Raw genomic sequence first — 20796 nt, forward strand, 5'->3', positions numbered from 1 at the left:
TAAAATACAGAAACAAATTCATTTTAAAATGGAGAGATTCTGAAAACATAATAATTTGATATAGATTTACAGTAGTAACAACTAATGGTATTTTATTATATGATATGATTTAAATATGATGGTTTAATTCTAAATATGGCGATTATCTCTAATATGGACACACCCAACATAATATATGATATTTATCTGAATCTAATCATGTCAACAAATGGAAAAGTCACTCATCTATTAATTATCATGTTGATTAATATGTTATAAAATTTTAAAAACTGAAACCTTATTGTAAAGTGTTCTTAAAGTTTTATATAATAATAATAATAATACTAATAATTTGTTACATTATCTCAATTTATCCAGAATCTTGCAGCACTATTTTGCACACAAACAGCTCTTATGTAGTTATATAGCTGGCTGATTTTTGTTCGTGGGGTTGAGCAGCAATTAAATGTTTTGCAAAAGACACACAAAGTAAATATGTTTGATATCTAAATGTTGGACTATTCTGACATTTTTTTTAACCGCATTGGAATTGAAACTGGGAAGAATCGATAAGCAGAATCAGAATATTGATCAAAACTGTCATGCTCAAGAAACATACACAATTACATCACGTCTGCATTAAATGACAATACATCACTATATTCAGTACAGAAGCTGTTGAACCACCTAGCTAAGCAGCACAAGGGAAACATTTGATTTTTTTTACCACTTTATGAAAATATTAATCCCTGAGAAGCATACACGAGAGCATGATGACAGATGAGTGTTTTGTTTGAAACTAAAGCAGACATTTTGTGAATGCATGCATAAAATGAAGGTTAAACCAGTGGGAGTCACATGCATTACTTTAATGATGTCATTACTACCTTTCCGGGCCTTGAATGTGCTAGTTGCGTGGACTCTCAATGTAAGGACAGAAATCTCTCAGATTTCATTAAAATATCTTCATTGGTGGTTTGAAGATGAACGAAAGTCTTACAGGTTTGGAACGACATGAGAGTGAGTATCTCAGGTATCAAGAGAAGAGATTGACTTGCATGGAATGGCATGCTGATCAAAACTGAAGTACTGGTGAACTGAATAATTCAAGCCAGGAGACGGGGCTTGAATATGCTCCTCAATGCTTGTTCCACTCTGAAAAAAACAAGCAAATTGCAGAGGACTATCACTGATATGTTAAATGAAAAAACTACAAAAAATAATAATTAAAAACAAACCTTCTAGAAGATATCGCTACTTGAGACGTACACCTTTCCTGGTCTCTTCTGGCCTTGACAAGACACAAACAAAGCATTTTAAGATCATCAACAATGCCATATGAAGTTAATCCTTAGTCACAGTTAAAAACTGCTGTGAAAAGTGGCACAATGAGATTTCTCTCTTCATTTTGTACCTTCAAATGATATTCCTCGTTCTTTAGAAATGCCTCTCTGTATGGTTATGATTCCGGTGCTTCTTAGAAAGACAAAAATACAGAAAAAGGACGAGAAAGTGCTTTATAATCCAAGAGAAAAATACACCTGTGGTATGCTTACTTTGGTAGAAAGACAGAAAGAGTAGATAGCATGTTCATTTCCAATATTAGTTCTGAATGCAAAGTGTTAAAGGATTGTGTTTTTTGTTTTTTTTGTACATTAACATTAATAGAAATGTGCAAAATAAAAAAAAAATGTGGTTTGAAATGTACACAAAAATAAAATAAAAAAGAGTAAATAAAGTTAAATGTATTTTTTTTATTATTATTGTTATTTAATGGTTGTAAAAGGGTTGGGGAATGTGGGGGGTGGATAGGTAGGTCCAGGGAGACCCCCAAGAGCTTTGACACAATTCAAACACTGTTTTAACTATGTTTTATGAAATGTGGTGAAGTAAAACTATGCTCACATATTATTGTAGCCCAGTTTGTACTGATGAAACTTTAGCCGTTAATATGTCACTGAAAAAAGATACAGAAAAACACAAATGTCAGGGCATGTAAAACTTCTCCAGGGCCCCAAAACCCCTGCAGACCCCGTAATCTGGCCGAGATGTGGTGCTTGGATTTAGTTATTATTATTATTATTAGCTTACATCTTGTTGTTGTCACGTGTTTTCATTGCTCTTAATTCCATCTTTACATGCTGCGACTGTTGTGTGATTTTCATTGATATTTTTTAGTAATAATTCACTCCTTTTTCTCCTCTACTCCTCACACACGAATACTGTTGATGCTGATCAAATACCATCTATAAGAGTCTATCATCTAAAGTTCTTTTCATTTATTTGTGCAGATAATAATAATTAAAAAAATCCATTCCCTCCAGTCCAGCAGGCGGCGCTAAAACACATTCGTTTGTTTTCCAAACACTATTAAACCTCAGAGGAAGAAGTTCAGTTTCACCATGATCTCTGTTGTTCTGTCGGGATACAAACAGTTAGAAATGTTGTTTCTGTAAACAGAGGAATACAGGGTTTGAATCAGCTCAGTAAACCTGTAATGTTCTGATCATCACAGTCGTGACTCAGTGTTGAAGCAAGCAGGAATATCTGGAGGAGAATCAGCTGAACTGAGATCTGCTGTGAAGATGGTGTTTGTTAAAGAGGAGAACATGAGAATAAAACACGAGGAACCAGAACCAGAACCGAGGATAATAAAACAAGAGGAACCAGAACCCTTCTTAATAAAACAGGCGGAACCAGAAACCTGTAGAATAAATCAAGAGGAACCAGAACCCTTCATAATAAAACAAGAGGAACCAGAACCCTTCATAATAAATCAAGAGGAACCAGAACCCTTCATAATAAAACAGGAGGAACCAGAACCCTTCATAATAAAACGAGAGGAACCAGAACCCTTCATAATAAAACAGGAGGAACCAGAACCCTTCAGAATAAAACGAGAGGAACCAGAACCCTTCAGAATAAAACGAGAGGAACCAGAACCCTTCATAATAAAACGAGAGGAACCAGAACCCTTCATAATAAATCGAGAGGAACCAGAACCCTTCATAATAAAACAGGAGGAACCAGAACCCTTCAGAATAAAACGAGAGGAACCAGAACCCTTCATAATAAAACGAGAGGAACCAGAACCCTTCATAATAAAACGAGAGGAACCAGAAGCCTTCAGAATAAATCGAGAGGAACCAGAACCCTTCAGAATAAATCGAGAGGAACCAGAACCCTTCAGAATAAATCGAGAGGAACCAGAACCCTTCATAATAAAACGAGAGGAACCAGAAGCCTTCAGAATAAATCGAGAGGAACCAGAACCCTTCAGAATAAATCGAGAGGAACCAGAACCCTTCAGAATAAATCGAGAGGAACCAGAACCCTTAATAATAAAACACGAGGAACCAGAACCCTTCAGAATAAAACAGGAGGAAGCAGAACCCTTCATTATAAAACACGAGGAACCAGAAGGTTGGTGTTTATTCTTCATTGATCTTTAATAACTGTTTGTGGTAATGTTACATTAGGCTTACAAAGCTTTAAAAAATCTTGCATTTTGCACATTGTGTAATTATAATTTTGCCATGAGCTATCAAGTAGCTTCAGGTAATGTAGCTATATAGGAATATCAGGGTGGATCTCTGCCATGCCATGTAGAGAGAGAAATGACATGCTGGCGTGTAAATAAGATAAATAACATAAGGCTATTTAGTTTGTTTAAGAACAGAGCAATGTTCTAGAGCAAAGGTAACTTTAAATGACTTCTGTTGTGATCTGGTGCTACAGAGAATGTGAAGCGGACGCTTTCTGTCCTGATTGTGGAAAATGTCACCACTGTTTGTCATTCATGCTGCATGGAGAATTGCAAAAGAAACTTCAGTACTCGTTCTGAGAGACACTGCAGTGTATTTTTCACCTTTTCTCTGTAAAAACCCCAGGGGAAGCAGGTCACAGAGATGACGAGAAGTAAAAAGGGATAGTAAATCTATTAATAATGTCACCGATTAAACCCACTGTCTGTCACTCAATAAAAGAATCGTATTGCTGCAAAGTTTTCATTTTGTTTGGTTTAATAATTAACATCACCTTCGTGAGTATGACTCTCACTCGGCTTGTGAATTAGCAAACTTGAACAGAGATATTGATACGCTTAACACAAATAATGCTTCATGTGGCTTAATGCACCATGACAGTTATAAAGACAAAAATTGTAAAGGATATACTACGTGCAGATACGCACATAAGCACGTTTACACGTCAAGTTCACACGTCTCATATAAAGAATGCTTTATGTACAACGAGAGTGATATTAAAAGACCAAAATCTGTACACATCCTTACTAATAAAGCATAGTATCTGCAGAAAAACTGATGAACCCAAAATATGAACTTTTAAATGCATGAGCGTTTTCTTCATTACGATTTTCTAAAGGGAGGAAAACACTTAAACAAGTTAATATTCTGGCCTCATCTGCGTGTCTTTTAGCATCACTGTCTTTCTACATTAAACCAGCATTTTAAAATGCTACAAAACTGTTCAACCTTCCAGGGATTCAATTATAGTTGTCATTTGTTGAAATATAAACATCCAGGCCCGGTTTCACAGATACTGAAAGGCTTAGACTAAACCAGGATTAGGCCGTAGTTCAATTAGGACATTTAAGAAATTTTTATAAACTTGCTTAGAATAAAAAAACTGGTGTGCATCTTGACACAAAACAAAAGCACTGATATATTGTAAGATCAGGCAGTGCAAGTTTCTTTCAGTTGAAACGGCTCAGACTTGGGCTACATTTTAGTCTAGGGCTAGGCTTAAGCCTTGTCTGTGAAACCGGGGGACAGTGTGCTTGTGTCTGTGCGCAGCAACTCAGCTGTTACTTTATTTGGAACTATTTTCCTTGATGAAATGGCACAAAATCAGGCAGTAGTGTTATATTCAGACAACGTAAGTCACTTAATATTAACTTATTGTTTATTGAACTGTTGAATCAAATCAATATCGCATTTGCAAACTCCCTTAATAATCTTGAAAAGCTGTCACTCACTTTATCGCGATCTGTGGGCTCACAGAAAACGGTCAATAAGAGAGCGCGTGAGTGAGTTCTTTTTCATTTTAAATGAGCACGACTCAAAAGCACGTGCAAATGATACATTGCGTCATCTGTCATCGAGTTATAAGCACAGAACCTGTGGGAATGAGTAGAATAATAATTATTAATAGTCGCAAACCCACGACGAAATTCAAGTCCTGCTCTAAAACACGGTAAACACTGTAATAACTAGAGCGCATTAGCATCAGTGGTTCGTCTGCTTCATTGTGAGTTACTGTCATTACCGTTAGTTACTACAGCCTACAGTTTGCTAGCTAGCTATGACTTCGTCACGTTAATACCTGGTTGCGATAATTTACAAAACAACTGAGCTCGGTCTCCTAATTTAAATTAAGCTGCTAGAGGAAGACAGTTGAGAGAGTTGGCCGATTTCCCGCGAGTGGGCGTGGTTTCAGTGTTGCTAGAAAATACGGCTTATTTTTTCAAGATTTTGATACTGTCACGGTGCACACACGAGGGAGGAACCAGGAACACGCAGACGAGGATATAACTTTAAATAATAGTCTTTACTGATAACATCAAGGCAGGGCAAGACAAGGCAGGGCAAACCACAGACATCAAACACCGGGGAGTAACGAGTAGACCAGACCACACGAAACTGAACAGACAGGACTAATATATAGGGGATAATCATAGATAACGAGACGAACACGGCTGGACAAGAATTAACTAATGATAACATTTAACAAGGACAGGAAACAAACCAAATAAGGAAACATGAGGCGGGAACACATGACAGACACGACAGAGGACTGACATAACTCCCCCCTCCCGAAAGGCTCGTCCCGAGCCTTAACAGTTCCATCGGGGAGGGGGGGTGGGCGGAACAGACAGACAGGACCCATGGCAGGGCTGGGAGCTCTAGAGGCCATGGCGGAGCAGGGAGCTCAGGAGGCCATGGCAGGTGGTACTTGTGGCCGTGGCATCCTTCTTCGGCCCGCCCACTCCACCCAGAGCTCTACTACCCCCCCCCCAAAATTTCCTTGGGGAATCCAGGGGGTATCAGGAGTCCTCCGGGGCTAGACAAACAAGACAGTACAAGACAAGACAGGAAACCCTCCAGGGTCAGACAAACACGACAGGACATCCCACAGGAACCAGAAGCCCTCCTGGGCTGGCTAGGAAGCTGAGGCTTCCTCTGGGCATGACGAGGAGTCAGGGGCCCTCACAGGGTCCCTCAGCAACCTCCTCCACTTCTGCGACAGGGGGGGCAAGCGGCTGCGACTGGCCTCCATGGCCACAACTCAAGGAGCCGCCTGCCCCAGACGAGTCTCCATGGACAAGACAAGACATGACATGGTAAGTTTAAAATGTTCCTGTGGGCACAAAGAGACATACACACGGCACTCCTGGCCGTGACGTGTGGACTTGATCCACGGGGATAGGGTCAGAGGCGGCAGGCTTGAGTCAGCGGCAATCCGGTGGGCTTGAGTCAGCGGCAATCCGGTGGGCTTGAGTCAGAGGCGGACCGGCAGGCTTGGGTGAGCCGCGGGAAGCGGCGTGATCTCCCGCGAACGGCGGGCTGGAGTGAGCGGCAGGCTTGGGATAGCTGCGGGCAGCGGCTGATATCTCCCGCGATCGGCGGGCTGGAGGGCTCGCGGCCAGCGGACTCGCGGTGATCCCGCCGAACTCCCACGCGGACTTGCAGTGGGCTAAGGCGGGATGCCGAGCGGCGACTTCCATGCCGCGAAGGACAGACAAAACAGGAACAAACAAAAGACTTTTTGAAAACGAAAAATAAAACGAAGTGAAGGGGCACCGCTTACTGTTTAGGTCTGGTCTTCTGTCACGGTGCACACACGAGGAGGACACAGGAATACGCAGACGAGGATGTAAACTCAAATATGTCTTTACTTATGACATCAAGGCAGGGCAAGACACAGACAGGAACACCGGGGAGTAACGAGTAGACCAGACCCCACGAAACTGAACAGACAGGACGGAACAGTCCGCTCTCTATATCGCGCGGTTTGTTTACTACACACAGACTGAAGCTCGCGTGACGCTTGCGGTGATTTCAGCATCTGCCGCCTAACTAAATGAGGACATAAACACATGAACAACATCTCCAGAACTGCTGTGAGAATCACTTAATGAGCATTTTACCGTTTGATTCGAGTAAAACTAACGTCATATCATATACACACAGAACTGTAAAGGTATTCCAGGCAACCCGTCAAAATAAAAGTTCGGTTTAACTTGGAAGACACTGCGGCAGAAATATATTAATATTGTTCAGCGGACAGTACATACTACTAGGCTACTATTAAAATTATTAAAACTTTATTTTTATTTTTTTAGTAATGATCACACAACAGTTATTCAATTTTTTTATTTTAATAGTAAACCCCTTTGTTTGCCAAAATAAATAAACTTTAATTTAATTTATCTTTAAATTATTGAAAATTAATGTTTTATGTCTTCATTTGAAAACCAGATACAGAACACAGAATTTCTGAGGAAAAATAAAACCTTTCATTAGGCTATTTTAAGAATAAATTTAAATAAACTAAGTTTTTTTATGCATTCAAATAATTAGACATACTACACCAGAATTTAATAACAATAAAACATATGGTGAAAGAAAATAAAACACCCACTTATGATAGTGGATGAAGATTTTAAATTTCTTGAAGTCTTTAACAACCTAGAAGTGATGATGTGTTTTAAAATGAACACACACTAATGTAAACGTAAACTATCAGATGTGTAAACTGAAAACAATTTGAACTTTATTAAAATTATTTATTTATTAGCTCTACTTCGTCTCCGCTGGTTCCATCCAGCTCCGCGCTACAAGAGCGCCCCTCTGAATCCGTGCTTTCAGAGCGCCCCCGAGAATCCAGATCTCAAATCACGGCCAGGAGTGCCGATCCCCGAGAATCCAGTTCTCATGTCACAGCCAGGAGTGCCGATCCCGATCTCCGAGAATCCAGTTCTCATGTCACGGCCAGGAGTGCCAATCCCGAATCCCGAGAATCCAGTTCTCAAGTCACGGCCAGGAGTGCTGTTCACGATCCTCCAGTGTCCGCGCTGCAAGAGCGCCCTCTAGTGCCCGCTCCTCCAGAGCGCCCCCAAGAGCCCTCTCCTCCTGAGCGTTCCCATGAACCTGCTCCTCCAGTATGGCCGCCAGAGGGGAACGTTCCCAAAGAAATTTTTTTTTGGGGGGGGGGGGGGGGGCATATAGTCTCAGCCTGTGTGGCCAGGTCAAGGGCCAAGGCCACAAAGGACCCCGATCCGCCATGGCCGCCCAAGGACCTCGATCCGCCATGGCGTCCCGAGTCTCCAGTTCCGCCATGGCCTCCCGAGTCTCCTGATCCGCCCTGGAGGCTTCCCTGTCCTGTCCTGACCCTGCTCCAGCCTCCAGGACGCCCACCCCCCCTCCCCGATGTTACTGTTACGGTGCGGGACGTACCTTCCGGGAGGGGGAGATACTGTAACGTATCTGTTTCTGTTTAGTTTCCCTTTTGCCCATATTTGGTTCTTCCTGTTTTAGTTCCTGTCATTAGTTAATTATCTATCATCCCCGTCACCTGTGTTTGATTTAATTATCTTGTTTTCTCGTTTGTTCCAGCCCCTTTATAAGTCCTGAGTTTTCCCTTGGTTTGTGTCTGTTCATAAGTTAACAATTGTCAAACGTGTGTTGATGCTGTCTATTAAAGACTACTCCTTTTGTTTATGCCTTGGTCGAGCGCTTTTTATACTACAACCACGGTACCGTAACATCTATGACACTTCCTATGATATTAATCTGATACCTTAGATACATAACAAAAAGGATGCATATGCCAGTGAACTTTATGTTGAAAAGCGCGATCGGCTCGTGGGCATGATCTCATTAGATATAATGATTTGGTAAATTTGGAAAACTAGATATCGCATTGGTTTCATACGGATTACTTCAAAACATAATATTTGTTTTGGATGTGACTGTCACAGAATGGCCCGTCTTCACCTTCACTGATCACTTTCACCTGTTCCTCATTAATCATCATGCTCACCTGATCATCGTCACCGTCATCATCCTGCACTCATAAAAGCACTTCCCTCAGCTCACTTGATCGTCCGATCTTGAAGTAAAGTAACATGCTGTTGTGACTACAAGGAAAGACCTCGTACGAAGCGCTTGGCTGAGTATTCTACCTGAAATTCCCTACCTGTCTTACTTACCTTCTGCCCTGTTCCTCTTCATCCTCTTCACCCTCAGGATCCAGCTCCTGGCGAAAGCCATCTTCCCCAAGCGCTCGGATACTCCTGTTTACTACGGACCTGCAAGGAAAGAAGGGACGGTTAGAATCCTTGACGAACGATCACAAAGCTCACGGAGATTCACTACTCACCCTTTTCCACGTCTTCCACCATTGCTGTGTGTTCACCAAACCTGTCAATAAACTTTGCCACTTGAACCACTTACCTTTGTGTCCGACAGTCCCATTACAGAAGATCGGACCTACAACCGAAGACGAGATAGCCGCTCGAAATGCTTGAGCTGGTTCCCGTCGTTTGCGGGGGTTCACGCCGCCGTTCGCGGCTCGCCCCTGCCCGTGCAGCGTGGGATGTCGGGCGGCCTGTCGCGGCTTACCCAGGCCACCCGTTTTGGGGAGAACGGGTCGCCATTCGCCGCTCGCCCTTACCCCCCGCCCAAGAGAAATTCGCTCCGCCTGAGACGGCGATGAATGTTCCGCCCACGGCGAAGAGGATTCCGCCGCGAAGGGCGATGAACGTTGCGCCGTCCGCGACGAAGAGGATTCCGCCGTACACGGCGATGAATGTTCCGCCCACGGCGAGGAGGATTCCGCCGCAAGGGGCGATGAACGTTGCGCCGTCCGCGCTGGAGAGGATCCCGCCGCCTATAACGGTTCACCCTGAACCACCGAGGAAGGAAAAACAGGTGCCGGTAGGGATTTTAATTGAGTTTGAGGGCATGACATTCCCTCCAGTGCCTGATCCTCGCCAGTGCCATCCAGTGCCTGCTCCTCGCCAGTGTCATCCAGTACCTGCTCCTCGCAGGCGCCCTCCAGTGCCAGCTCCTCGCCAGTGCCTTCCTGTGCCTGCTCCTCGTCTGAGCCCACCAATTCCGGCACCTCGCAAGTGCCCACCTGAGTTCCCGCTGGTCCCGTCCAGCCGTCCTGAGTTCCCGCTGGTCCCGTCCAGCCGTCCTGAGTTCCCGCTGGTCCCGTCCAGCCGTCCTGAGTTCCCGCTGGTCCCGTCCAGCCCACCTGAGTTCCCGCTGGTCCCGTCCAGCCCACCTGAGTTCCCGCTGGTCCCGTCCAGCCCACCTGAGTTCCCGCTGGTCCCGTCCAGCCCCGCGCCTCCCGTGCGCCCTCTAATGTCCGCGCTACAAGAGCGCCCCTTTGAATCCGCGCTGCAAGAGCGCCCTCAAGTGTCCGCGCTGCAAGAGCGCCCTCAAGTGTCCGCGCTGCAAGAGCGCCCTCAAGTGTCCGCGCTGCAAGAGCGCCCTCAAGTGTCCGCGCTGCAAGAGCGCCCTCAAGAGTCCGCGCTGCAAGAGCGCCCTCCTGCGTCTCCGCTGGTCCCGTCCAGCTCTCCTTCGTCTCCGCTGGTTCTATCCAGCTTCGTGCCTCCCGTGCGCCCTCAAGTGTCTGCGCTGCAAGAGCGCCCTCAAGTGTCGGCGCTGCAAGAGCGCCCTCAGGAGTCCGCTCTGCAAGAGCGCCCTCCTGCATCTACGCTGGTCCCGTCCAGCTCTCCTTCGTCTCCGCTGGTTCCGTCCAGCTCCGCACCTCCCGTGCGCCCCCAAGTGCCCGCTCCTCCAGAGCGCCCCCAAGTGCCCGCTCCTCCAGAGCGCCCCCAAGTGCCCGCTCCTCCAGAGCGCCCTCTAGAGCCCTCTCCTCCAATGTGGCCCCCAGAGGGGAACTTTCCCAAGGAAATTTTGGGGGGGGGGCCATATAGCCGCAGTTTGTGTGGCCAGGCCAAAGGCCAAGGCCACAAAGGACCCCGATCCACCAGGGCCGTCCGAGGACCCCGACCCGCCAAGGCCGCCCGAGGACCCTGATCCGCCATGGTCGTCCAAGGACCCAGATCCATCATGGCCTCCCGAGGACCCCGATCCACCATGGCCGTCCGAGGATCCCGATCCGCCAAGACCGCCCGAGGACCCAGATCCGCCATGGTCGCCCGAGGACCCTGATCCGCCATGGTCTCCCGAATCTCCAGTCCTGCCATGGCCTCCTAAGGCTCCGGATCCACCATGGATTCCCAAGTCTCCAGTTCCGCCATGGCCTCCCGAATTTCCAGTCCTGACATGGTCTCCCAAGGCTCCTGATCCGCCATGGCCTCCCAAGACTCCTGATCCGCCCTGGAGGCTTCCCTGTCCTGTCCAGGTTCTGCTCCAGCCTCCAGGACGCCCGCCCCCCCTCCCCGGTATTGTTGTTACGTCGCGGGACGCGCCGTCCGGGAGGGGGAGGTAATGTCACAGAATGGCCCGTCTTCACCTTCACTGATCACTTTCACCTGTTCCTCATTAATCATCATGCTCACCTGATCATCGTCACCGTCATCATCCTGCACTCATAAAAGCACTTCCCTCAGCTCACTTGATCGTCCGATCTTGAAGTAAAGTAACATGCTGTTGTGACTACAAGGAAAGACCTCGTACGAAGCGCTTGGCTGAGTATTCTACCTGAAATTCCCTACCTGTCTTACTTACCTTCTGCCCTGTTCCTCTTCATCCTCTTCACCCTCAGGATCCAGCTCCTGGCGAAAGCCATCTTCCCCAAGCGCTCGGATACTCCTGTTTACTACGGACCTGCAAGGAAAGAAGGGACGGTTAGAATCCTTGACGAACGATCACAAAGCTCACGGAGATTCACTACTCACCCTTTTCCACGTCTTCCACCATTGCTGTGTGTTCACCAAACCTGTCAATAAACTTTGCCACTTGAACCACTTACCTTTGTGTCCGACAGTCCCATTACAGTGACTTCATTTAAAAGTAGACATTTCAAGCTTTCTATACATATATTTCTAATTACTAGAGGCTGACATTACTAGAGGCTGACATTTTTTCGGGAATCCCACGGGATGGGAAACAAAATCACTATTAATAACGTGATTGGGACGGGACTGGAAAAAATGTAAGCGGGAGTGGGCGGGACCGGGAATCGTAATAACACTATGATAACTATAACTATACAGAAATATACCTTTTAAATAAATAAACTAATTTTGAACTCAATACTAGTTGTCCTGTCTCTTTATGCTCTCCTCCTGTTTGCTTTGGGGTAGCCGGTTAACCCTTTAGGCGCCAGGGTTTTTTGGAAAAAATGCTGGATTTTGACATCAAGATTTCAAAAGCTTGTGGCTTGAAATGGCTTAAAGATAGAGATCTACTGTAAATTAGAAAAATGTTGGGCATGACCGAAAGTTTATGTGGGGTGTAAATATACTCATCTAATTTGCATATTATGACGTCATCAGGGGCGCCCCTCTTGAAATTCATAATATTTAGGAAATAGTAGATATTGAATTGATGTTTGATTTTTATGTTTGTTTTTTTTTGTCTTTTTCTCCTCATTCCAAATAATCAGAAAAGAGGAAACCAACAATAAAACAGGAGAAAGTACTAAATTATTACTATATTACTATACTATATAGTAGTAAAACGCATGTGAACAGTAGCCTACTTTTTGATAAGTTCATCAGTAATATTCAGGAAATAATAGATATTGAATGGATGTTTGAACTTATTTGCATGTTGTTGTTGTTTTTTTGTCTTTTTATCCTCATTCCAAATGATCAGGAAAAGAGGAAATCAACAGTAAAACAGAAGAAAGTAGTAAATTATTACTATATTACTGTGCCATAGTAAAATACATGTGCCTATTTTTTGATCAGTTGACCAGCTATCTGCCCAATCAGGTATCTATGTGACAGTTTATAGTTCTTGAGAGTATGGTACCTCTCATTGCATGGCACAGCGCACAGACCTACCCCAAACTGACTGCACCTGTACTGTCTGCCGGCGGCACTTGGAGCGCGCGCGATCAGAACAAACAGCGCAATCTGGCCGATTATCAGAGAGAAACAGCTCTCCTATGGACACTAAGACCACGTCCACCCCTGCCACCCCCATCCCCGTTGGGCAAAGTGTTGAAATGATCACTTGTTTGTGCTTTGTGAACGATCGCGCTTGCGCAGCGGCACCATTGCGCGGAAAAGATGTACCCGGAGAAGCGCGATCATTAGACGGCCGATCGTCATTTCCAAAAGGCAAATATTCCCCTTCAGAGTCAGAATCGGCAAATGACATTTGCAACACATCCTCACAGTACAACATTTTATTAGCCGTTTGACGATTTTCTCTCACAAATCTCACAATTTACTCAGACGCTATGAACTGAATTGCTTCCGCATCAATGGCACGATAGCTCACTTACTCTGCTATTTCCTCGAACAATTTTGGTCTAGAATCGAAGTACTACATGTCTGCCATCTAGTGGAAGGGAATACAAATGAGCCATTACACCAGATTAGGAACTACAGCCCATTTCATGAAGTATGACGTCTTGTCGCAATTTTGCGACTTTGGCGCTTAGAGGGTTAAGTGAATGGCGTGCTCCACACACCCGTAACAGTTGGTGGCGACAGTGCCAACCACCAATAATGGTAGAGAAGAAGTAGGCTTCTTCACGCACTTTTTAGCCGCGAAAATCATAACCAAAATGGAGGCAGACGTGAAAGCTACACTGCAACGACTACTGTCTGAAAATAATACGTCAGTTGTGCTCACGGATATTTCTGGGCGGTCTGAAATAACTAAAAAAATTTTACGTGTTGAGAAAGATGGCGTGAAAACGCCATACGCCAGCTGCAAGACTTGTAGACAACTGATTAAGTACTTTTCAGACTCAGGCACGAGTGGCCTTCAGCGTCACACATGCAAAGCAGCCCTCTCGAGGCAACCGACAATTTCTTCCTTCCTTATATAATGTGTGTGTGTGCGTGTATGGATGGATGGATGGATGGATGATTTGCATAAAATTCAACATGAAACACACTGTGCATTGTTAAGATGACTCTCAGTTCAATAAAATAAATTACATTTAGGATTTTTATTCAACTAAGCTGGGCATGCTGTGATCTGTACTGCATTTTTTTTTACTGTAACTGACAGATTCCAGCCAAAAAAAAAAAAACAACAACAACAACACGGGAGTGGGAGGGAATGGGAGTCATTCTTCTGGGATTGGGACGGGACGGGATTTCCCCCCAGTTTTTTTATGGGATTGGGATGGGACGGGATTTTTTTTGTGGGAGTGGGATGGGAGAGGTTTGAAAATTCACTCCCGTGTCACCCTCTACTTTGAGGCAAGTATTCACGGAGATTCAGGTTGTTTTATTTTTAGGTGTCTCTGAAGAGAGGTGACAGAGACCTAGACAGCAGAGAACGCACCCCGTTTATTTTCTTTATTTTAGAAAAGCACATTGTTACGTTGTTATTATGACTATAGACAAATAAAAGTAGACCCTTTGCAGTTTCAGACGATACCTTATTCTTATCTGTACGATCAAAACTGACAGAGTATTTTTAGTTCTTTTTGCAGTCATAAAGAATACTATAGCAGGCTTCGACCCCAGGGGGTTAACGAACAAAAAATGCTTTTAATTACTTTGCAATTACATACAAAACAAAACTAATTCATTATCTGAAACAGTAGTATAAGCTGTTTTGGGAGAAGGGGAAAAAAACACGGGCTCGTGTCAGAATAGGGTAAGAATTATATGACAAGGCGTCGGTCCTGTATTTTAGGCCTGTGCAGGCCTCTACCCAGCGCTACCAAATCTACTTCTGGTGCCACCATCTGTAGAACTTAGGGGAGCTGCTCTCACATGTTAGTCTGGAGCCCTCCGCTGTTACATCAGGGTTAACTTTTATGTTCACATTTCTCAGCTTTTTACAAGTTACTGTAAATGAACCATTTTTAATTTTATTTCAGAGTTGACTGAAGAAAAAGTGGAGAATGAAGAATCAAGTGAAGAGGAGGAGAAAAATGTCAAAACTGGAGAAAAACATTTGAGTTCCTTTCAAACCAAACATAAAGATTTAATGAAAAGAGCCAAGAAATCTTTCATCTGCACTCAGTGTGGAAAGAGTTTCACACGCAAAACAAGTCTTGAGCATCACATGAGAGTTCATACTGGAGAGAAACCGTACACTTGTGATCAGTGCGGGAAGAGTTTCACACAATCAGCACACCTTAAGGGCCACATGAACATCCACACTAGAGAGAAACTGTACACATGTGATCAATGCGGCAAAACATTTTCGAGGGCTTCATATCTGAGAACACACCTGAAATTTCATATAAAGGAGAAGCCATATTCATGTAATTTGTGTGGTAACAGTTTTTTGTGTCTACAAAATTTGAAAGAACATCAGAAAATACATCCTGCTGTGAGAGAGTACATGTGCTTTGAGTGTGGGAGGACTTTTACTTCAGCAGAGTGTTTAAAACAGCATGAGATGATTCACACTGGAGAAAAACCTTATGAGTGTTCACACTGTGACATGAGATTCAGTAATTCATCACATCTGAAACTACATGAGAGGATTCACACTGGAGAGAAACCTTATAAGTGTTCACACTGTGACAAGAGATTCAGTGTGTCATCAAATCTGAAAAGACACGAGAGGATCCACACTGGAGAGAAACTTTATAAGTGTTCACACTGTGACATGAGATTCAGTAATTCATCATATCTGCAAATACATGAGAAGAGCCACACTGGAGCTAAACCTTATGAGTGTTCACACTGTGACAAGAGATTCAGCCTGTCATCAAATCTGAAAAGACACGAGAGGATCCACACTGGAGAGAAACTTTATAAGTGTTCACACTGTGACATGAGATTTATTCAGTCAGGAGACCTGAAAACACATGAGATGATCCACACTGGAGATAAACCTTATAAGTGTTCACACTGTGACAAGAGATTCAGTGTGTCATCAAATCTGAAAAGACACGAGAGGATCCACACTGGAGAATAAGCATATCACTGCACTGCATGTGGGAAGCATTTGTTTGTGAACAATAATTTTTTATTGTATTTAAAGGAACTCAAACACGAAAAAAATAACATACAGTGATACAAAAACTACACATCAAAAAGAAGAAACAAAATGACTCAAAAAGAAAAAAAAAAAAACATACACCATGTAGGATATCAGAATGAATCAGACCATTTAAGAATCGATCAGATTGGTGTTAGAACCACTAAAAGAGCAAATTCCACAGAGAGGCCCCAAGAAAACAGGACCATGTCATAAATCAGATCCTTAGCGCCAACCCGTCTGAAGCAAGCGAACCAACCAACTCTGTCAGTGAGCAGCTTGCAACATTAAAACAAAAGGAACGCTTATTAATAATTCCAACTCAGGAAGGAGATTGTCAAATTTGGGGCAAGTAATCAAGATTAATGGTCAAAGAGATGCACCGTGTGACCGCCACATGTAAATCTGTGATAGAAATCACGAGCTACAGACTTGCTTGGATTAGTTCCCCCACAAGACTGAAATTCCTTAGGAGACCTTTAACCCTCTGGGGCCTGAGGTGATTTTGGGGCCCTTGAGATGTTTTGACTTGCCCTGATATTTGTGCTTATTTCAGCTACTTATACCATACTATTGACCAACATGTATTTTTTTTTGTATTCAGCACAAACTATGCTACAATAATATGTGACCAAGATGGATGTACATGTTTGCATTTTTTAGAAAAATAATATTATGCGTGGTAAGTTTTGGGGAACAAAATGTAGCTGAAATAAAGCCATAAAAGCCACACTAAATCGTCCTGAATAAGACTTTTGAGTAATCAGTCTTGTAGGCTAGACATCGTGCTAAAAGTAATTTAAATACAATGAATTGTCCATCAATTTCCAACATTGTAGTCTGGAATTACATTTTGGGGAAAACTATGATTTTAGATTCATATAGTCTAGTATGTATGATTTTATAGTAGCTGTTATGATTCTGTAGCCATAGACTCACGTATGCTGTGAACTACAAAAGGATGTACTTTGTACCATTAAAAAAGGATATTTTATATCTGAGAAACTACTTATTATTGTTTAGCACGCTATTAAATCTATTTGTGAACATTAAACATTCTTAGATGCGTAGCATTCATCATGTTGTAGTTTGGGAAAAACCCAACTAAACGCGTTCAAGTTTGTCACAATAACACGCTAACTAATGCAAAAAACAAGCATTACTTACTCATCAGATCTTCTCTTCTGGATCTTCAACTCTTGCTCTTATTTTTAGGGAAATCCAGCCTTTACTCAGTGCATCTTCTTCCAGAAACGAACAGTATCCGTGATGATCTCTTCACTGACGCTGTGTTTATGTTTGGCGTCTCCAAGCGTGCGCGGGTCACGTGGTGATCATTTACATGTGAACACGAGGGGGCGGGATCTCATTAAAAATAATGAGTTAGACTGGACAGACTGAACATAGTGTCGGTTTCATACGGATTACTTTATCACATCATGTTTGTTTTCGATATGACTTACTTAATTTGAAAGTAGACACTTCAGGCTATAAACAGATCGCGGAGACGGAGAAGACAGAGAGCGCACCCTGTTTGTTTTCTTTTTCCCCCAAAACCACAAAGTTTTGTTGTAATCGTGAGTGTACACAAAAAAGAATAGACACTTAACAGTTTCGATTGATGTATAACACTTATTTGTATTATGAGTATTTTTAGTGTCTTTTGCACTGATCTTAACTAACTGGTATCGCCGGCGATACAGCCGGCCCCAGAGGGTTAACCTTTCTCTGGTCTTCACAGAATATGTATTTTGTTCTACATAGAACTACACAGAGACTTTCTTTTTCTTATGCACCTAAAATCATCTTAAAAGGACTTATGAGCAACTAATCATTTCTATGCATAGCACCATATCATGTATGTAACCCACACAATTGACTATCATTTTAATCACATATTGTGTATGTCTTTTTAATAACTATTGAATAGCTGAAGGATTCATATGCGTGTTTGGTATGTATGAGTTCGAAAAATCGTGCTTAAAACGTTTCTTTCCATTAATTCTTTGTCAAATGTATCATATTCTGGTTATAGAAGTCATATCCAAAAGTATAATTTGCAAGAGCGTGTAAAGTTGGGACATGTGACTGACCAGATAACATGTTGATTTTATGGATGGGGAGGTGAAACAAGCTAAGATCATATCTAATTGCTCAAGACACTTATTGGGACATGTCCAAAAGCCGAGTTTAAAAACTCAGGACATCATCGAATCTGCCTCTTCTTGTTTTTGCTTTTGCCATCGTGTTTCGACGCTGCTTTTTAGCGCTCTTTGAGCGTGCTCTGGCTTACATGCCAGCTGCTACCACGATGAGAAGAAACCCCACCTAGTCTCGTTACATCCTTTTATTCTTTTACTTTAGTTTCTTTTCTTTCCTTTTGAGTTTCGTGTTCAAACGTTAATTTTGCTGTAAAGTCCAGCTCCGACTGCACCCGCTTCAAACTTCAACCAGACCACAACTTCAGCCAACGCCCAAGACTTCACTACTAACGACCACTGAACTGTTAGCCAATCAGCAACCTTGGGAAACCCCTTTCTGCAAAGAAGACAACAGAAAGGAATCCCTTAACACAATGGCAACGCAAGTAACCTCCAGATTCTAACTGAGCTGGTGCATTTAATATAATGTTTTAGTCTCATTGAGAAACTCAATGCGAAGGTTAAATGAGTGATTGATGGTTGTTCAGGTCTATGCAATAGCACATATTGCTGTAAACTTGGGATTTCACATTTCCATTCTCTAAACTCATCCTTTCCTCACTTTCTCTCTTTCTGCACCCTGTGTGAATGTGTGTTCATGTGTTAGATTAGTTTATGTCTTAGGTTTATATGAATAAAATCTCATTTATATTGAAAAGAGAAGTATCTTGTGTTTTCTGCTTACAAGTTAATGTCTTAAACTGCCGATCTTGTTACTGTGCTATTAAATAGTGTTTTCACTATATTTTGGTGAATTTTAATATCCAGTGCAGAGTTTGTTATATGGCTCGTTCAGTGAATCGCTCAGTGACTCTGCCGTGTAACAGTGAGTCTGTTCATATTCCCTATCAAATCATAAATTATTCCCTTTGAGCTAAATTTACCTATTTCCCTTACATTACATTACAACAGAGTGCACCCCGTGGACATAAACTGCAATTAGGGAAAGGCGATACATTCACACAGAAGCACCCCAAAGGGGACAGACAAAGTCATTTCAAATGGATCATCCGATGATCTGGGCTCTTCGAGGATGATGGTCTCCCAAATCTGATCAGAAAACAAAGTTTGTAAGTTACCACTAGGTGTGTGCGATTATATATATCGTCTGCAATAATATCAATTGTTGCAATTTGACAATATCGAGTATTTTGCAAAACCCAAACAAAACACCTATGAAGTACACGCTTACAGTAGCCTACGTGGTGATGAAGCGTGTTAAACATGTGCATTTAGAGTGTGTTCAAATTCAATTCAAATGCATTAAGAATGATCCCAAAACTAAGCTATGTACCGTGCCGTACTATGCAGTGGAAAAGCGTCATTACGTTTTAGACACCGTATTACCAGTTTTTGCTCCATTTTGCCGCTAAAAAATAATTCCAAACAGCCACAGCACTGTTTTGCGTCTCTGAGCAACATGACAGTGCTTCGTTCCTGAATGAATCCACCGTTAAATGATTCGGTTCAGTCGCAATGACTCACTTATTACCAGTGAATTTCTGCCACCTACTGGCGGTTTTAATTTCACATTTAAAGTCTATTTTCATTTTTTAAATAATTTTAAATATCAGTATTCAGTGTTTTATGTTTAAAATGTCAAAAACATTATGCATTTGTAACTGGTTAAAGCACTCCCATGTGCCTCTGTGCTGCATTAAATAGTGTGTAAATGTGCAAACAACTGAAGCAGAAACAGAATTATCAATGGGGAGAATTATTTTTCACAAGGGATGTACAGGCAGTTCTGTCAGGATTATCACCATTTCTGTCTTAAATGGAAATATTTAAATACCTTTAGTTTTATTGTCAGTCACAGCAAAAGAGACCACCTCGTAATATTTATTATTGCATCTTGGCTTGAACATCATCCTTCCACAAATGAGCTTTCTGATTCAAAGCAATGTCAACCTTTTTTCGTGACAGTAGTTCTAGTAGGTTTATGGGGGCCATTTAAATCTTTGACATTACAACTTATATTAATTTCAGTCATTACTATCAAACAAATAAGTGAACTGAACAAATGAGAGATTTTGCTTTGCATTCTGGCGAAATTGGTTGCAGTTGGTCTATAATCTAAGATAAACTAGTTAAATAATTCATATTCACCGAAGCAAATTTAGTCCTTTAGTGCGTTTGTTATTCAGAACGAACTCAAGCAGCATAGTAAATGAGCCTGTGCTTACGTTTTACTGTGTTACACTACACTGTATTTTAAATTTACAAATTTAACAGGTGTGCAGGATTATTTATATTATTGAATGATATGTTACATTACCATAAAATAAAGAAAAGGTAGTTTACTTTGTATTGGAGCATTAAAAGTGGAAGCATATTCAATGTGGATATGCTAATGTCAGTGTCACATTATTTGTCACAAATACAAATGTTTGAAATTTACATTTAATAATTCCTACAATAAACATAACAATTTCTACATGGACGTCCTTTATCTGTCCTTATTTAACAGGAAATACAGTAGACAA

The 20796-nt window shown here is 42.4% G+C and overlaps 2 protein-coding genes across 2 annotated transcripts in view; both read left to right on the forward strand.

Annotated features, from left to right (window-relative positions):
* LOC306856321 (uncharacterized protein) overlaps positions 1-20796 on the forward strand; it is a 1000538-nt gene that overhangs the window by 456161 nt on the left and 523581 nt on the right. The window lies entirely within an intron of this gene.
* On the forward strand, positions 2359-18958 carry LOC306847255 (uncharacterized protein). Its single transcript, XM_079381103.1, has 2 exons — positions 2359-3402; positions 14995-18958. The coding sequence occupies exons 1-2, from the start codon at positions 2565-2567 to the stop codon at positions 16044-16046; spliced, it is 1890 nt and encodes a 629-aa protein (XP_079237229.1). The 5' UTR covers positions 2359-2564; the 3' UTR covers positions 16047-18958.

This window comes from Barbus barbus (genome assembly GCF_936440315.1).
Source record: "Barbus barbus genome assembly, chromosome: 3".
Taxonomy (NCBI): Eukaryota; Metazoa; Chordata; class Actinopteri; order Cypriniformes; family Cyprinidae; genus Barbus; species Barbus barbus.